This window comes from Aulonocara stuartgranti (genome assembly GCF_965226115.1).
Source record: "Aulonocara stuartgranti genome assembly, chromosome: 14".
NCBI lineage: Eukaryota > Metazoa > Chordata > Actinopteri > Cichliformes > Cichlidae > Aulonocara > Aulonocara stuartgranti.
The window spans coordinates 19,698,754-19,718,490 of record NC_138950.1 but is presented as its reverse complement, the minus strand read 5'-3'; the positions used below and the strand labels follow the sequence as shown (position 1 = coordinate 19,718,490).

The following is a 19,737-nucleotide window of genomic DNA, read 5'->3' as shown; positions in this document are numbered from 1 at the left end:
AAAAATAAGCAAATGTAGTTACACTTAACTCAGTCATGTTAAATAACTGCAAGTCAACCTTAAATCAGTCAACTGAGGTTTTATCAGATTTTTTAATATTTATAATTTGTGTTCAGAGTTGCATATGTTCACTGCCTTTAACACTGCTACTCAGAAGTGTTGATTTATTAAAGCCATGTAGTTTTGTAAATGTGAAAACTTCCAGATGTCGAGACATGGGTAAATTATCATCAGTGTTTGAGGTTCCTGAACTAAGAATAAAGCAAAACCAAACATGTGCAATAACAACTGCGTACTTCATTCAAGATTAATGGTAATAATGGTCTTATTAGAGTGGGTAGAAGACTTACACTACTACTGGATATTTAGGTTCATGTTAGGTTTGCTTGGATAGCAGCTCTGTGGGAATTCATGGAAATTAACTTGTGCGTAAATATGTAAAATGAGCTCTGAGATAAGACGTCATAAACAAATCAAGTAATTTAGTAGGAAAAAAGTGGGAGAGTCAGTTAAATCACAAAGACAACTTCTACAAATGAGATAGACTCAAAGACTCAGTTTGTAGTTTTGTTCAGGTTGCATCTCATTCGGTTCTGTCTACATCTTTTTGCAGTCATTCTGCATCTTGTGACTGTTTGTGTGTTTATATTGCATGTCTGTTGCTGTGTTGAACCTCACTTGCAATGATTTTATATATTTTGTTGTGCATTTTGCCTGTTTAATTGGTTCCTCTTGTCCCCCGTTTCCTCTCTTTTTTGTAGAAGCGTCTTTCTGCTGCAGGGGTTTTGCCAGCCATAAATCACAACTTCATCTTATAATCTCAACATTTTGAAATACTTGACTTCCAGTGTTAAGCACAATGATTGGTTCACACAACAAATCACACCTTTCAGCTTTTCATGTATTTTCAATATTTTTTCATTTTTTTCGCCCCCCCCAAAAAAAAAATTATTTAATTTAGAGGACAGAAACAAAGTATCGATCTTATTACACTAATATCGAACCAATACCAATACAGGCTCTGAAAAGATATCAGAAAGGTTTACTATGGTTTTATAAACTGTCAAAACGTGTAAAAGAAAGAATGTAAAGTTTAGAAATAAATAGACTGAAAACAGGCGTTTACCACCAGCAGAGTGCTGAAAAAACGTCAAAACACACACACACACACACACACACACACATAGACACACACACATAGACACACACACATATATATATATATATATATATATATATATATATATATATATATATATATATTTTTTTTTTTTTTTTTTTTTTTTTTTTTTTTTTAAACTTACTAACCCAAATGTCTGAGAAAATAAGTTGGAATTGAGAAAACTTGAAATTCCAATTTTAAGGCCATAATGACTCAATTTTTTTTAAACTTATAGATGGCAAAAAATAAAATATTATTTTATTATTTTAAGTGAATTAAGAAATTCTCCAACGCAATAATCACTCCTGACCGAACGGTGGCGCCGACGGACTGATACAGCTCGCAGCAGCCGTTTTAGGAAAAAGAAGAAAACGTTTACTATTTACTGAGGAACTGGCATTGGTTTCGTAGAAGCAATTTTATAACTCAAAATACACATTACTTCTCGTCAAACAGGTACGACAGCCGTCTTTATCGTTTGTATATATTATTGAGGTTGATAATACCTGAAATCCTCATTTGAGTTTATGAAATTAAAGTTGAAATCGAGCCTTGGTGACCCCATGACAGCTCAGCTTAGCAGCAGCAGCACCAGCACCAGCAGGGCGGTCAGGGTTGCTAGCTCCACCTGCTAGCTAGTTAGCACAAAACCGTCAAGCAGCTCATCTTCTGCGCACTAACACGGCTAACGGGTGATGTGACTCTCTCAGAACAGCGTAAAGGTGACTAGCTGGGAAGTAGTCTTCGTAAAGTGGTCAGAGTTAAAGCTGTAAGGTGCTGAACTGATAAACCTGACTATGCACAGTAACTGTAATCTGCGGAAGAGGTGAGCTCTACCTAGACTGGCGGTCAGTCCATATGTTACTGTTAATGTTACTGAGTTACTGTTTGTCGTGCTAAAAACTTTCGAACATCATCAGAAAGTAGGGTTCAGCAGACCACGACCTTTTTGTCCCAGGTTATCATCTCACGATGTCTAATACACGTGGAGGTACACTCTGTTTTATAGTAATAACAACAAGTGCCCATTTAGACAGCTTACCATCTTCTTTAAAACAGATCTATTCAGTTTAAATTGGGGCTGGGCGATATGCCCTTAAAAATTATATCATGATGTTTCAAGAACATTTGCTGCTGCTTCTTCTTCAGGTTGCTCCCTGTAGGGGGAAACCACAGGGGATCATCTATCACCATCTCACCCTATTCCTTGCATCCTCCTCTTCCTCTGTTACAGTAGCCATCTGCAGGTCCTTCATTGCATCCATGAAACTCTTCTGTGGTCTTCCTCTTTTTCTCCTTGCTTGGCAGCTCTATGTGCAAAACCTTTTATCCGATATATCCACTATCCGTCCTCTGCACATGTCCAAACCACCTCAGCCTTGTCACTCGAACAGTGTCTCCAAGCCACTCAGTTTGAGATGCTGAGTATTTCAAGACAGTTTGCAGTAATGATATTTATGATGAAAAAAACAACATAGTAAATGTTTTATTGATGCTTGCAGTCAGGTGTATTTATAACTATAAGTAAATGAAGGGCATTCTTTGCCCTTCTTTTGCATCGAGTTCCTGTCACTGATGATGTACTACCTAATTCAAAGTGTGAATTCACTGAAACAAGGTGTCATAATTATTTTTGGGTTTCACATCACCAGCTGCTTGAATCTCTTCCTTTATAGTCTGGTAGTACTTCACTGTGTTTTTCCCTCAAGTGGTGAAACAAGTTTGTTGTTTCCACCTTAAGCAGGAACAGTCTTCTTGAATATTTGGCTTTGTTGGAGCTCCAGTTTGACTAAATTGTCACTGGAGTCTTACATACAGTTCTTGCTCTCATATACAGTATGCCTCGACGTGTCTCATTGTTGTGTAGAAAAAAAAAAAACATGTCCTTGGTGGGCACTAGTAGTTTTTCTATGTAGGAAATTATTGCTGTTTAAATGTAATACACTGAAATATTTACTACCTATAATATTTAATAACTCTATTACCTTGTAAAGATGAAAAGAAAGTTATGATGACCATTAAGCTGTGAAACTAAGATTCAATATTCAAAGTGTTTATTGTCATGTGTCACAAGAGAAAAAGGCATTCCTCTGTGCAATGAAATTCTTTCTTTGCTGTCCACCCACAGATGCTGATGAATATATACAATAGAAATAGAACATATAAATACAAATAAATAAATGAAGACAGAAAAGGAGACAAAACATGGAGATTTGAAAAAGAGATGTGTGCAAAAGAGCTATAGCTTATATACTGGCTTAATATGTAAGATGATGTAAAATATGTAAGATAAACACACTAAAACCAAAAATGTTGTGAGAAGCCCTAAATAGCAAGATGTTATTTTAAGCCAGTGTTTGCAATTTAACAACTTAAGATTAAAAGGAATGTTAATTGTGTCATTTTCAGAATATATTTGTAGGGAGAGATGAGGGAGGTGCAGAGGGAGGTGTGACGAAGGTGCAAAAAGTGCATTTAGCCTCCAGACAGTCATGTGACAAATTAAAGCAGAGCTACTGGTTCCCTTAAGGCTCTGCCTTCTTTAATAGTACTTGAGGTTGTGCAACTGTACCCTGAAGGCAACAACGTGCTGACAGTAAAACATGTTGAATTTGAGTGTGCTGGACAGATGAGTTTGGTAAAGTGGCCAACATCATGAAGATCTGCATATTAAATCAAAGTAACAGTGACCAAACGAAACAAAAATACACTTGTTTGTGTGTGATGATGATACTGTTCATTTAAGTGTGCTGAAATTGCCATCTGCCCCCTTTTTTTTTTTTTTTTTTTTTTTTTTTTAAAAGATAGCTAGTCCCTAGAGCTGGGATCTTGGATGGAGTAAGTGTTGAGCCCCAATGAGATGACTGACCAGGGCAACAACAACCAGAACATCTCCCGCAACCCCTTTGCTGCCCTCTTCAGCTCACTGGCTGATGCCAAACAGTTTGCATCAGGCCAGAAACCTCAACAGCTTTCTACTCAACCACCACGTGAGTAGAATGATCACATTTCATACAGTATAAGAAGCAGTCAGAACATATCTGAAGTAGACTGATTTGTGTTGTGTGTTACTTTGGACAGAATCCCAACTTCTCCTAACATTGTCTGGAATTAAAGTGTGTAGGCTTTGAGGTAGATAATCATAGGTCACGTCCTTTTATAGAAGCCAGCTTGTCTGAGTGTGCTGATATGTAAAAGTTGATTATACTCTGTTGTGTGGACAGCTGCAGACACTGCTGATGACTAGCTATTCCTGGAATACGTTAATAAGGTCGGCTTGAAGTCCGCCCCAGGGGCACAGGTGTAGTTAATGCACATTGTAATAGAAAGTCTTGACAGATGACTCCATGCTATCACAAAAAAAATTCAAGAATGGATCTTTCTGCTTACTGCCCAATGACAACATTTCTATCAGTAGACCCAAATGGACCTTAGCAACTGCATGCCTGCATCTGTGCATTTTCTGTAAATCACGCAGCTCCACCCCAAAGGAGGATATCCCCATGCAACAGTCACAGCATTTGCTTCCAGAGTAACTTGTTTATCTCAGATGTTGATTTTTGTGATGAAATTCCAGGTAAGTTTTTCTTCTAGTGATTTCTCTTGAAAGCCGCTGCACACAGCAGGGTTCCAGTGTTACCTATGTATCACTTCATGAACAATAAGATGATTTTTCTCAGACTGTGTTTCCAAATTCATGTTATTTATACCAAAGGTCTTTGCATGAAAACGATGCACCACCACTTCTGTATCAGAGATTATTTTCGAGAGTTTTCTTGGTCTTTCAGATCATCCTCTGTCCCATTAATTGCATTTCTTAATGACATTTCATACAGTGAAAAATGTCAAGATGGAAGCAGTTTTATGCCCTTCTATAACTTGCCCCCTGATTTTTAGCCATCAGTCAAGATCATTTTTAGATCCTAGAAACTTTTCTCGATTTTCTTTTTGTTCGAAAAAGGCAGTTTTATCACCAGTTTGTAGCACGGATGAGATTTATCTATTTTTAAACTAGCCAAAATATTAATTTATTGGACTGTCTGTGCTATGCTAACCTGCTGCTTCATGTTTGGCTTTTGTATGTGCTTTCACAGTGGAGGACTCGGGTGAGAGCCAGTCGGAGTCAGAAAACTCGGTTTCAGACAGCGTTGATGACAATGACGACTCTGTGGCAGAGATTAGCCGCTCCTTCCGGTCCCGGCAGGAGCTGTGCGAGCAGCTCAATGTCAATCACATGATCCAGCGAATATTTCTCATCACTCTGGACAACAGTAAGTTGACTGTGATTTGCACGGCCCCTGGGTATTAACTCAGTATGGATAATATGGATCAAAACATCTATTCATGTTACTTCTTAGTATTGTTTGTGGTTTCTAAACTCAAAAAAGGGCCAAAAAGGTACAAAATTAAATGCATTATATCAATTTTGAAATGACCATTCTTTCCCTCATCAGTTAATTTCAGACTGACCCACCAGTGTTGAAATTAGGGCTCTGTGAGAGTCATACCATAGAGGTTTCACTGCTGCAGTACTTCTAGCTCCTAATCCTGGCTGGCTGTATGATTTTTGTCACATGCTGATATGTAAACTTTAAACTTTTTAAAATAATTTGGGCTGTATCTGTGGGACTTAAGCCCTACTAGGGTTGGGTGATTGATCCAGAGTCCAGTTATACTAAACCCCCAATGGCATTGCCGATGACCAATAGCATCGTTGCTGGGTGGCAGTCAGAGGAGCTTAACATGCACCCATTATTTTAGGACTATCCACCCACCATATTGTACAGTGTGTGGCCGTGACACAGAGAAAAAACAAAAGATGGATGTGTGGAAGAGAAGCACACACACATACCAGGATTATACATCGCACTTCCAATATAAAGGCATGTTCAAACACTGACATGTTATGCTGATTGATTTAGCTTTACTGTAAGTAATAACTTGAGTGGGCGGATATGAGGCAAACGGCTAAAATGGTATTAGGTTATAACATTTGCTGGCCATCCTCAGCCGTCTCCTGTGCTCTTTCCAGGTTATACCCACACACGGCCAAGTTTTTAACCCACAGAAACACCAACAGGGGGGGAAAAACTTAAGTAGATGAGATAAAGGAGTGTCTCTGCAAATTCAGTCATGTTAAGCTCTGATTTAAAAATCAGCCCCTAAGTTAGAAATACTCCATTTTCTCTCATTTGATGATGATGATGATGATGATGGATCAGCTCCACACACATCTAATTCAAAGCAGGTCAAAAATGGTGGACAAACTTATGTGCTCGCTTGGTCAAATCTGTGTTGTAAGTGTGTTATATCTGGAGGGGAGACATGGAACTATAGCAATCCAGATTCACTATAATGTAAACCTCGTAATAATGACATCAATTAAATGCATCAGTGTGAAAATGATATAGAATTTGCTTTAATTGGTCAGCTATCACCAATACCTTTGAATACTAAATACCTAAGGTAGGACTATTTAAAACCTTGTGCGTGAGAGGCTTGTGCAGACTAAAGTCTTGCATGCCATATTGTCAGCTGATTTTCCTTCTTTTGATCTAAAAGGCAGTCAGGTGCTGGGTGATGAGTGTGTTTCTCCTAAATAGTACCGAGCTCTGTTATTAGAGGTATTATTGGATGCAGCACACTGTCTTGATTTGCTGTCCTGTGAGTAACAAATGACTCAGCACCTTTTAAGACAATATAAAAACCATCCCTACTGTGAGGTCTCATTGTGTGAGTCTCTCCACCACTACTCAGGGATGAGTGATGATGTTGAGGAAATGTAGCAGTTATTTGTTGGACTGTTGATCTATTTCTCAGCACCAGTTAATTCAGTGCACGTAGTCTAAGAGATAATAAGTTGCCATGTGTAAAAACATCTTAATTGACTTTATTTTTTTATTTTCCCCCTAGGTGACCCTAGTCTGAGAGGAGGTAATGGGATCCCTCCTCGGTGTGTTTACCTGGAGGAGATGGCTGCAGATCTAGATGGGCAGGACTGGCTGGACATGGACAACATAGAACAGGTCAAATGTCAATAAAGTGTTTTTAATCTTATCACTTTTTTTCTTCCGTCTCATTTCTCACCTTACCGTGAACCTCTACATGTCTGGCAAAGTGGCTGAAGAAACCTCGTATTCCATCAGATGCAAAAACATTACATTTTGACGCATTGCGTAAAAATTGATTTTCATAAAGAAAATGCCTGACATGAAGACTTCGTTGTTTTAGGGGCTTTTGAAATGTGTTGGTCAGACTGATTTGTGTCAGTGATGCTTCTTCTTTTGTCCTCCAGGCCCTTTTTAACCGTCTGCTGCTGCTAGAGCCGGGAAACCAGCTCATCTATATGACGTCATGCAGTGCTGTTAACCTGTCTGCTGACCGGGATGCTGGAGAGAAATGTGCCATCCCTTACCTTTTTGCTTGTTATCAGAGGGCTAAGGAAGAGGTAACTGGGTTTTTGTTTTTTCTCCCCCCTCTGCATGATTGTAATTGTCGCTCTTTAGTGGTACTATTTTTAGAGATGGCCATCTGTTAATAGAGTATTCTAAGTAATTGGAACATAAAAATAACCCACACTTTTCCATAATTCATTCACTTTCTTTTTATCTCACCTCCAGATCACAAAGGTACCAGAGAAGTTACTTTCGTTTGCTGTTCGCTGTAAGAATCTGACCGTTTCTAACACACGAACAGTCCTGCTCACACCAGAGATCTACATCAGCCAGAATGTCTACGAACAACTTCTGGACCTGCTGCTGGAAAGCTTCAATGGAGCACGTAGGTCATGGACTGGGCCCAACTGTTTTGTCTTGAGTTTTGAGTAAAGTTATAAGTGTTATGTGTAAAGTTTTCTGCCTAAATGTCTCTGCTGTGATTCAGATCCAGACGAAGTGGTTGAATTTGTGGAGGAGGTCATTGCTGGCCTGCTGTCTGATCAGGAGGTGCGGACTTTTGAGGAGGTTATGGTACCGGTGTTCGACATCTTCCAGGGACGTGTCAAGGACTTGGACCTGTGCCAGCCTCTTCTCTACTCCTACCTGGATGTTCTCCTCTATTTCAGCCACCATAAAGATATTGCCAAGGTACAGAGACAGACTTTTAGCGAATGTTGTGGTAATGTTGTGCACCCTCTGACAACAGCAGACGATTTTAAATCCTCTTTTTTCTATGTTCACAGGTACTCGTTGAACACATCCAGCCCAAAGACCCAGCTAATGGTTTGCAGTACCAGAAAAGCCTACTGGGGACAGTATTCAATATATCCTGCTTGCTGAAAACCCCAGGTGTGGTAGAAGGGCACGGCTACTTCCTGAACCCTTCCCGCTCCAGCGCCCAGGAAACAAAGGTCCAAGAGGCCAACATCCACCAGGTAAACGCTTTCTTTTTCATTTGCTGCTCCTGATTTGTTTGCCTGTTTGCCAAACTGAAAATACACCAGAGTCAATGACCTTTTCTTCTCTCACTGGTTTGCAGTTTATGGGCCAGTTTCATGACAAGCTGCACCAAATCTTGAAAAACTTGCTCCAGCGGTCTGGTGAGACCCGCCACTTGCTGCTCACCTGGTTGGGCAGCTGCCTGCAAGCTAATGCTGGCCGAGCCAAGATCTGGGCCAATCAGATGCCGGAGATCTTCTTTCAGATGTACGCCTCAGATGCATTTTTCTTGAACTTGGGTGCAGCTCTGCTGAAGCTGTGCCAGCCCTTCTGCAGGCCACGTTCACCTAAACTGCTCACCTTCAACCCAACCTACTGCGCACTCAAAGAGCTGAGTGAGGAAGAGAGGAGGAATCGCAATGTGCATGCACGAGGTCAGTGTACTGGATGTCAGTGACCCTTATTTATAATGGTTTCAAGATTGTTAATTTAACGCCTTTGGTAATAAATAAACTGTCCACTTTTTCTTATGTCAGGTCTTGATAAGGAGACCTGCCTGATCCCTGTGCCTCCCCAGCAGCCGATGGAGTCGGCGCAGTCCTACAGCCTTCTGACTGAAAACCTCATCCTCACACAACTCACCCAGCATCTAGGCTTTCACAGGTAAACACAGTCAGACAAACGCAGATCTTTTCCATATAGAAGCTAAAGAGAATACTGAGACTTCCAACGTATGTTATCTTGTTCCCACTGTGTCTGTGCACTTGTCTGCATGCATAATGTGTGCATGCAGACTCCATGAGCAGATGGTGAAGATGAGCCAGTCTCTCCACCGGCTCCAGGTGACGTGGCAGGAGGCCCAGCGAACAGGCAGCCCAATGTCGGAGCAGCTCCTGGAGCAGTTTGAGCGCCTGATGATTGTCTATCTCTCAACCAAAGCTGCCACTACACAACCTGCCATGCTGCAATGTTGCCTTAACCTACAAGCTTCCACTGCTGCTCTGCTCGTTCAGCTCAGTATGGGGAACCAGGGGCCTGAACATGTAGCACTCAGTTTTCCCCTGCCCTCCCTGCAGAACACGATGCTCTGCTATGTACCTGGTACGTCAGATATTTCACTATACAGTAAATACAATGGGGTGAAACACTCAGGTTTACTTTTTGTCATACTGGGCCAACATGTTCAGCCTTTTAATTTCTCTTAATTTTCTCAGGATTGAGTTGGATCAGGTGTTTTTCTTTCGCCTCCTTAAATTTGAAGGTGTGAACGTTGTGTTAAAAAGCCTTACCCCACTTCATAAAACGTCATGCAAACATCATTTTGACGGAATGTTACCACACCCCACCGGCATGTAATAAATAACATCACTGATCATTTAATTGCGTTTTTGTTGTCAAAGTTCAAGGTGTGAGTTTGTAAATCACTGCAAGCTTTTGTACATGCGATTCATTCACAGCAGACACTACAGACTGGTTTGAAATGACTGCATCTGTGCATGCAATATCGCAGTTTTTAGTCACTCATCTCAATAATATTGAGCATTTCACACGATAGTCATTAATCTGCATTTTGTCTGTCAGAGTTTTTTGCAGAAAATTTGGGAGATTTTTTCATCTTCCTTCGTCGGTTTGCAGAAGACATCCTGGAGACGTCTGCAGAAAGTCTAGAGCAGATTCTAAACTTTATTACTGTCTTCATGGGTAACGTAGAGAGGTCAGTGACCTTATCGACCATGTCTGTGATTTCAGTCAGATGAAATGAAGAGTCGTTCAGATTTGTCATGTCTTGTTTGGACAACAGGATGAAGAACCCTCATTTAAGAGCAAAGCTTGCCGAGGTTTTGGAGGCAGTGATGCCCCACATGGAGCCGGTGACCCCTGGTGCTGCTCAGCCAATCGTGTTCCAGAGAGAAAGAGTTTTCTGCTCCTATAGACACGCACCCCAGCTGGCTGAGGCCCTCATTACTGTGTTTGTAGACATTGAATTCACAGGTACAACACAGTTTAGACTTTCTAGATTCTAAAGATCTGTAGGTGGAAAGCTGAAACAGCTGTTTGTTAACATTCCTGTTAAGTTAACTGTCAACTGTTACTAAGACCATCTGTGATTAAAAGAGCTCGGCTTGGTGAGGCGTAGTATTATTTAGGGTCTTTTTGTGAACAGTGAAGAAGCTAGGTTTTGTGTGCTCACCTGGACGTGCTCTGCACAACAAGATAAAGAGATAAACTCTGAAGTGTAAGCAAACAGGAAGGAGAGCTGAAACATGCGGGGTTTAAGGTTTCCTCTGGTCCCCCCCCACAGGTGATCCTCATCAGTTTGAACAGAAATTCAACTACAGAAGGCCTATGTATCCAGCTCTTAAATACATGTGGGGAAAAGACAACTACAGAGAGAGCATCAAGGTAATGTTGATGTTCTAGATATAAATTTCAGATGTTAGATGTGTGATGATTGTACTTTTTAGCCATGCAACATGAAATTCCTTGGTTTGACTTTTCTTCTGCAGCCACCTCGTGCTCTCCTTTGCTTACATTCGGGCTTCAGTTTTCCTCACTTCTAGTAAGAAGCAATTCACTCCATGAGATAATGTGGTCAGGCATTTTGAGCGCAGTTTACCTAATGAATTTTTAAAGCAAGACAAGGAAATCAGGTTTTCAAAAATTCTATCGACTCTTCTTTGAAGGCTCCTATTTTTTGTTTCTTTTTGTTTGATTTTGGTCCATTGCACACATCAATCAAAAGTGAAGAAGGGTGTAAGGTGGCAGTATTTTTTCCCCTTCCTCTTTCCCTTCCTGTTGATAACTGTTGCAAACTTAGTTGTGGTTGTAGTGTTATGTGCATATAATAACACATCATGTTGTAAACTGTTGGGTGTGTTTGGAAGGAAAAAAAAGACTTAACCTTCATTTAACTGGGGGTTAAATCGCACCTTAAAATGGCACGACGTAGTGCTGCTCGGATCTTGTGGTGATCTGCTCTGCCAGCACTGATTCCACTGAGTGGAAAAAGTCACACAAGGCGGGGACAGTGTCGAATTCAGTCAACGAACCACTGGGGCACCTGATTTACTCTCTTCTCCACACTATTCTCTTTATAAAGTGCTCTACACACCCCATCATTACGGCCAACAGGTGGATTTTCCTGTTTCAGGGGAGCTAGCCAGCAATGAAGAACCACTTACTGCTTAAGAGACAGAGTGAAAGTGGAAAGTTTTTCCTTAGTTTTTTAACATAAAATTAATTGCTTAACACTTAACACATGCTGGTATAAACCCTTTTAACCATGTAGTCATAATAAAGGAACAAATGGATAGTGCATACCTGCAAACTGGCATAAATGTGTTTAATTTAGTTTGGTATGTTTTATTTCAGCATTTGGCCAACTATGCATCTGAAAACCTGGAGGCCATGAACCCCCCTCTTTTCCTCAGGTTCCTCAATTTACTGATGAATGATGCCATCTTCCTATTGGATGAGGCCATTCAGGTGAGACCGTGATGTATTTTGACTTCACAACCTTCAGCCTTGGTTCTGTATTATGTGATGTTTTCTGAACATTGCTGGAATATTATTCTGACATTATACAATATTCTGATGGTGAAATCTAGTTTAATCTATCAGTACTTGTCATCTACTGCATATCTCTTTCTAAAACGGTTCTATAGTAGCATCATTATTAATAACTTTATTGTTTTTAAAGATATTTTTGATGTGATTTAGACTCCGTTTTTCAGCTGAATCTTCTTTCCTCTGTAGTACCTGAGTAAAATCAAGATTCTGCAGCTGGAGAGGGATCGAGGGGACTGGGAAGGCCTGGCCCCTGATGCCAGAAGGGAGAAAGAGTCCAGCCTGCAGATGTTTGGACAGCTGGGACGCTTCCACAACATCATGTCCAATGAGACCATCGGCACACTGGCCTTCCTCACCTCAGGTCAGGCAGAAAAGACCGCTACACATCCTTTCCACTACACTCATGAACCCATTTAATTGTTGTCCTCATCCATTCACTGTGATTATTTCTGCCTTTTGCTTTTCTTTTTTTTCTCAGAAATTAAGGGTATCTTTGTGCACCCATTCCTGGCTGAGAGGATCATCTCCATGCTTAACTACTTCCTGCAGCACCTGGCGGGCCCTAAAATGGGCGCTCTTAAAGTCAAGGACTTCAGTGAGTTTGACTTCAAACCTCAGCAGCTCGTTTCTGACATCTGCACAATCTACCTAAACCTGGGGTATGTTTAAAACATTCTTCTACAGAGAAAAATATCAGTTTCCTTACATTTCTTTAATTGTAATCCCTGTTAAATCTGATCCTGAAACAGACTGTTGCTTTGTTTCTCCAACAGCGATGAGGAGAATTTCTGTGCCACTGTCCCAAAGGATGGACGATCGTATTCTCCTACTCTTTTCTCCCAGACCATTAGAGTATTGAAAAAGATCAACAAGCCTGGGGATATGATTGTAGCTTTTGGACTCCTCGCTGATAAAATAAAGGTATCATTTTACTTGGAGAGGCTACCAGAGTAATAAAAGACGATAGGAGGTACTCATGAATGTTTGTTTCCATTGTGCCTCTATTTAGTCTCATGCAGACAGACAGCAGCAGGAAGAGGAGACATATGCAGATGCTCCAGATGAATTCTTGGATCCCATCATGTCCACCCTGATGCTGGACCCTGTTCTTCTCCCCTCTTCCAATGTAACAGTAGACCGCTCAACTATAGCAAGACACCTCCTCAGGTTTGTTCCTTTTTACAAAGCCCAGAATTGAAAGTACAGTCATGTAAAAAAAAAAAAAAGAAAGTTTCTTGTGAAAAAATGAGAACACCCTCACCCTGCTTCCATGTTCCAAGTAGCAGCTAAGTGCTGCTAATTAAAGGCAATTGACTGACTGATCATAAGCAAGCGTGGCCGCTGCTGTAAAATGAGATGTTTTGGCAGTTTGTTGGTCTGAAGCATTTATAATGGTGTGAAAATGTGTTTGAACCCTTCTTGATTTCCTTTTTTTGTATGTTTGTCACACTTAAATGTTTCAGATCACCAAGCAAATTTAAATATTAGACAAAAATAGCACAAATGAACATCATATGCTGTTTCTAAATGAAGGTGTTTCTTATTAAGGGGTAAAAAAAAATCTGATCCTATATGGCGCTGTGTGTGGGGGGGAGTGATTGCCCCTCATGTCACTCGTGTCCTCCAAGGCCTAATATATTGTGAGATTTGAAAACGATCCATAAAAAGTTGTGGGTAAGTCAGTAAGTTTTTACTGATTTTTCACATTTGGTATGACCTTGACTCAGTTTTCAACAAAATTAAATCACACTGAGCTTTTGTGATGGTATCTATCATCTTGTCTACCATCACACAAAATAATATCTTGAAAACTGTAGATGCTCCACTGCTAACAAACAAAAATGAACCGATTATTTACTCCTTCCCTTTAGGGGGAAAAATTAACAAGTATGGTTTGTTTGCAAGGGCTACCAGGAGGAAGCATCTTCTCTTTAAAGAGAACATTGCAGCAGAGCTTAGGTTTGCAAAAATGCATCTAAAGAAATCACAAGACATCTGGAACAATGTCTTTTGGACAGATGAGACCAAAGTGGAGATGTTTGATCATAATGCACAGCGCCAGGCTTGGTGAAAACCAAACACCTCATTTCAACTGTCAGGCACGGTGGGGGAGAGATGATCATTTGGTCTTGTTTCGCAGCCACTGGGCCTAAGCATCTTGCAGTCATTGAGTCAACTGTGAACTCCTCTGTATATCAAAATATTATGTCAAATGTGAGGCCATCTGTCTGACAGATAAAGCTAGGCTAAACTGGGTAATGCAACATGACAATGGTGTCAAGCACAGCAGCAAATCTATGACAGAATGGTTGAAAAAGAAAAGAATAAAGGTGTTGCAGTGGACCGGTCAAAGTCCACACCTCAGCCTGATTGAATTGGCGTGTCATGACCTTAAGAGAGCTGTACATAAACAGATACTACAAATTTTAAGGAGCTGAAGCAAAGTTGCACAGAATAGTAGGCCAAACTTCCTCTACAATGCAAGACACTGATAGTCATACAGAAAAAAACGATTCATTAAGTTATTGCTGTTAAAAGTGGCTTTACAAAGTGGCAATTATAGGGTTTGTCTTGTAAAAACCTTATTTTTTTACATGACTGTATTCTGTTTGGATGATCTCTACACTGTCTGATGATTCATCTGTGAGATTGCCCATAACCATAACCTATATGATCCAGACATATGTGGATGTTTCTTTCCCTCTTCCGGTGTGATAAAACAGAAGGTTGACTATACCTGTGTGAGAACCTTGTTCACATACAACTGTAAATGATTAAGCCAACTGTAATTAATCAGTTGAACAGCTAAAACACTTTGAAGTCTGAAGATATGCTGGGCTATTTTTTGTAACTTTTAAAAAAAATTTTGTTTAGGGTTTTTTCTTTTTACTGGTTTTAAATTTAGGCCTAATTTAGTTCTTTTAACACATTTAATCTGCATCTGTTTGTCTCCTGCACCATTTATCATGCCCTCCCCACACAGAGTAACTTCTTTCCCCAACACACATACAAGCCCACTGGTTAATAGTTGAGAAGATGCTCTAATAGCAGCAAACGATACATTAAGTTCTATTTTAAAGTAGAATCGACAGACAGAAATAGGGAGATGATGATGGACCAGTGCAGCCCTTCTCCACACACATCATTTCAAAGAGGCAGATGTACAAGCACGACCTTAATTATACATGTGTACACAAACACATACATCTCTGTTGCAAGAGCGAAGCAGGCTAGATTTAGCCATCTAATTAGCCATCCATACATCCATTTTCTTCTGCTTAAACAATTCAGGGTCATAGGGCGAAAGGCAGGGTACACCCTGGACAGGTCACCAGTCTATCGCAGGGCTAACAGACAAAACACCATTCAGACTCACAGTCACATCTATGGCCAGTCACAATTAAGTTAAACCGTGCATTTCTTTGGACTGTGGGAGGAAGCCAGAGGAGCTAGAGAGAATCCACGCAGATGTGGAAAAAAAAAAAGCAAATTCCATGGATGGATGGAAAATGTGTTCATCTTTATGAAGTTGGTATATAGAAGTCATGACCATTTATTAATTGTGTCTGCCTTTTAGTGACCAGACAGACCCCTTCAACCGCAGTCCTCTGACAATGGACCAAATCAGGCCAAATGATGAACTCAAACAGCAGATCTTACAGTGGCTGGAGAAGCATAAGCAAGAAAAGCTTCAGTTGGGGCCCAGCGGCTAGCCCTGATCTCACTGTGACAAACAGCATTGCCTCGCGCTGTTATTTTTCTTACCTGGCCGCACTTGCTCCTTTGCTTCATGGCAGATCCACAGTGTGCTTATTTCTTTGGATTTATTCTGACTCCTCCAGTCCAGCTGACACTGCATTAGCCTTTCCCTGCAGCTTCCATTCTTAATAAATCGTCCGTGTGACAACAGTCCTGGCAAACTGTAGCCCACCTGCTGGTAAGAACTTCAAAATCCATACACGGTGGCTGTTTTTCCTCCCGTGATGCTCTATTGAAAACACTAGCAGAGTGATACATCCTTGGGTACTGTGTTAATGAGTTAATATAGTCAGAAATATCTGTTCAGCAGCACTTTAATGTACTGTACATACTCCTGTCCAACCACCTGGCCCTTTATACCGGAAGGTAAGTATTTTTGTCATATTATCTAACTTCACTTTCATAAAGAGTATTTCACACACTGCCTTTCAAAGTGCTTTAACACCCCGTATGTTTGCACTCTTGGGTTCAATCGCAACTTGTAAATAGCATTAAAAGTGAGGCATAGCTGAGTCTGAATTTAATTGTGTGTATGACTTTTATTTCATTGACTAGAACATAGGGTTACTTGGAGGCTTTCAAAAAAATAAACTTGATCATTGTAATTAGACACGTGTAGCACTAAACAGTTGTTTGTATTTAAAGACGTATCGATAAGGCTCTTCAGATCTTCAAGCACCTGTCTGTAGTGAAGCACTTATTATCTCATCAGGATTATATAAGACCAGCCAATTAAGGTTAAAGGATAAAGACCATATAGATAAAATGCACCAATCTGAATCATATTTTAGGTCTCAAAGATGTCAGATTGAATATTAAATCTCCTTAAATATTAACTTTAATCTGTTTTGCTGTGACAGAGTTGTTCATGGATATTACAGCTGACGTGTGAAATCTCCAGGGGGCAACTCAAACAAGCAAACAAAGCCAGCATTAAGAAAACATTATTTACAATTTGGCACAAATGGATAATTGACTCTTATTTAGTCTAGCTTTTTTTTAGAGAATAAAGCTGCTGAAAAATAACTGCTCATGCCTAAAGAGGAATAAAATCAAGTAAGAGAAGGCATTTAGACAACTCGGGCACTATCTCAGAGTCTTTTATTGGATATTTAATTTTTTTTTTAAAATGTACCAGCTGTTCTATTTCTCATCAAACAGGCAGAGAATATACTTCTGGGGGAAATAAACATGGCTGATAGTTCAGTTAATACCTACAAATGCCTAATTTTAGTAGAAATACAGAGCAGCAACATGGTTATCTATGAGTGTGTTGTTACGTGCATTTCTTATTTGAGTTACATCAAAGCTTTGGAACACTTATCTTAACTCTTTACCCCTTTAAAGCCTACTAGGAGTAACCCTTAAAGCTCTTTTCTGAACTGAGTGATTTCTGTCATATTTCAGGCCTAAATGACTGAGTTTGCATTAGGGCTGCCACGATTAGTCAACTAGTCACGATTACGTCGACTATCAAAATCATCGACAACAAATTTTATAGTCGTCGCGGCGTTTGAAGCTTTTTAATATCCTGAAAGATGCAGGAATAAGCAGACTGAAACAGAAGATGGCAGCAATGCATCTACAAGGATGCCAGCTGCCGTTAAATGCCGAAGAAGAAGAAGAAGCTGTCTTCTGTATCGTAGCTTTGTCCAAATTCAGAGACCACATCCTTCTGAGGCCGATTACGTTACGAAGACACAATGAAATTTGAGGACCTCTCCAAATGCGTCCTCCTTTTCCCCAGATTTGAAGGATGGGTCGGGTGTATGCTTGCGGCCCAACCTATTCCAAAATTCATACTATGGCTCAGCCAATTCCAGTTTCCAACAATGGCGGCAGCTACTTAGTTTTAATATTACTCTTTCTGGGTCACAAAATAAACTTTTAAGATATTTTCAGGTGAGAATGTAGCTGTGTGAACTTCAAATATCTGCTCGATTTATCAACACATCACATATTTGCAAAAGTGCTTCGACGTTTTCAGACACATCTGTTACCCACCAGCTTGATAGCTGACCGGGTGGTCAAGGCTCACTCGAGACGGCGAGAACACCGAACTTCCGGCACATCATTGTCAGACCCCCGCAGTCTTTCACTACTCAGGTTAAACATGATATATGAGTCACTTAGACTTTTATTTGTTCCTGAGTAGTTCTAGTTTTCACACAGCTGAATAAACATCAAACAGAAAACTGATTAAACAGTGAGATGGTAGAGAATTTATTCCAGTGTCCTGTTATATTTTAGGGAGCAAAGAGCAGACGGCTGAGTTTATTAAACCCCACCGAGACAATCTGCAAATTTCATTAAAATTTAATAAACTATCATCTTGTCTTTATTTTCAGTTAGAACATACTTTAAACACTTCAAGCTGTAAGCTAATGATTATATGAGAGCAGATGCATGCTGGTGTAATAAGCTGTAGTTTTACGTCCAATGGATGCATGATCTGATTAGTCGACTAATCGCAAAAATAATGACTAGTTGTGGCAGCCCTAGTTTGCATTAGACGTTAACGAGGGTGGCCTCTGCATGTGCAATGGTTGTTTTAATTGATATATACTGAGCTGTCAAAACTTATCATTAAGGGTACTGGGCAGGTTGTGAAATGTCATCTTTATGGGGTGAAAGAGTTCAAACAAGAATGAGATCATTTCATTCTTTTCTGCACCTTCAGTTCACCGGAGCTGCTCCAAACTGCAAAAGTGCTTCTCTTTCCCATCTGTGGCACACTGGCCATCAGTGGTGTTCACTTTTCTTGAGATTTAAGGGCAGAGATATGGGGTTTAATAACTTTGAATGGCTGTGTACAACATAACTGTCACTGTCACCCTCTGAATTAACCTTCATGATATTTTAACCGAAGCATCCTGATCTTGCATTTAAAACACAGGACTTGTGTTGTGTACAAGCTTCGTGTGAAAACGTGCTGGCAAAGATGAACAATAGACACGGTGCCTAAAACCAAGAGCCTTGCAGTACATGTCAGCTGATCTGTTTCATACTCTTAACATACATGATTGAGTTTATTTCTTTGAGGAATATGTGAAGCTGGGCAGTAGAATATAGGGGAAGAACAACAGAAGGAGGTAACATGCTCTTGGGTTGTATTTGAATTAAATTGTTTTAATTCAATTGTGTGCGAGATGGTAACGTGTAAGAAGGTGATTATGTATTTGTTGGCATGCTCTGATTTCTGTATTGAGGATCTACCACCCGATTACATGATTTTAATTAAAACACTTTTTTTTTTGTTTTATTTGTGATTATAAAATGTTTATTTTCAATGTACATTATGATTAAGAAATAAACTAATCTAAGTTATGTACGAAATTACGTTCTCTTTCTCATGTGACAGATTGAATTCGTGACAAATGACGACGTTTACTTTGAGAACAGTAATACACATTGTGAGGCACTGTCAGGTTATAGGAACACATGAAATGATGTCTTCTTTACTTGGACAGGGACTAGAAGTGCAATTAAACCTTACACTCACTGGCCACTTTATTAATTACACCTGGCCAACTGCAAATTAAGGCAAATATCTCATCAGCCAACCAAATGGCAGAAAATCAGTGAATTTAGTCAAGTCAGCTGTATTTGTATAGCACATTTAAAAGACATCAAGTGTCGGCCAAAGTGTTGAACAGAGGGGTAAAAGATAGAATTAAAGTAAATGAGGTATGACCAAGATGACCTGCTCAAGTTCAAACTGAGCATCTGAATGGAGAACAAAAGTGATTTACAAGTCCCTTTGATCTAGACTGATTTTAAGAACAATACTAGGTGTTTTAAAAAAGGTGTTACACATTAAACATAAACAGATATCCCTATCACTTATGTGTAGTTATTTATGAGTCCTTA

At 39.9% G+C, this 19,737-nt stretch overlaps 1 protein-coding gene across 3 annotated transcripts; it reads left to right on the top strand.

Moving 5' to 3' along the window:
- The first annotated feature begins 1,500 nt into the window (after window positions 1-1,500).
- ube4a (ubiquitination factor E4A) lies at window positions 1,501-19,194 on the top strand. 3 transcript variants are annotated; one of them, XM_082502823.1, is made up of 20 exons: window positions 1,501-1,618; window positions 3,967-4,152; window positions 5,257-5,433; window positions 7,076-7,188; window positions 7,458-7,610; window positions 7,783-7,942; window positions 8,045-8,247; window positions 8,343-8,534; window positions 8,639-8,972; window positions 9,075-9,201; window positions 9,332-9,639; window positions 10,120-10,252; window positions 10,340-10,530; window positions 10,841-10,941; window positions 11,911-12,024; window positions 12,295-12,469; window positions 12,587-12,767; window positions 12,882-13,029; window positions 13,118-13,275; window positions 15,686-19,194. In XM_082502823.1, exons 2-20 carry the CDS (start codon window positions 4,023-4,025, stop codon window positions 15,819-15,821), a joined length of 3,234 nt encoding a protein of 1,077 aa, XP_082358949.1. In that variant the 5' UTR covers window positions 1,501-1,618; window positions 3,967-4,022; the 3' UTR covers window positions 15,822-19,194. The 3 variants fall into 3 exon arrangements, with proteins under 3 accessions (XP_082358949.1, XP_082358951.1, XP_082358950.1); XM_082502825.1 differs by having other exon boundaries at window positions 1,517-1,618; window positions 3,971-4,152; XM_082502824.1 differs by lacking the exon at window positions 1,501-1,618 and adding an exon at window positions 1,848-1,988.
- Window positions 19,195-19,737: the final 543 nt, after the last annotated feature.

Excerpts from the sequence above, each read along its gene's own strand:
- ube4a (XM_082502823.1), top strand. The coding sequence starts at position 4,023 with ATGACTGACCAGGGCAACAACAACCAGAACATCTCCCGCAACCCCTTT. Across the intron at positions 7,943-8,044 it reads GGAAAGCTTCAATGGAGCAC|ATCCAGACGAAGTGGTTGAA; the intron begins GTAGGTCATGGA and ends GCTGTGATTCAG. Across the intron at positions 12,768-12,881 it reads ACAATCTACCTAAACCTGGG|CGATGAGGAGAATTTCTGTG; the intron begins GTATGTTTAAAA and ends TTTCTCCAACAG.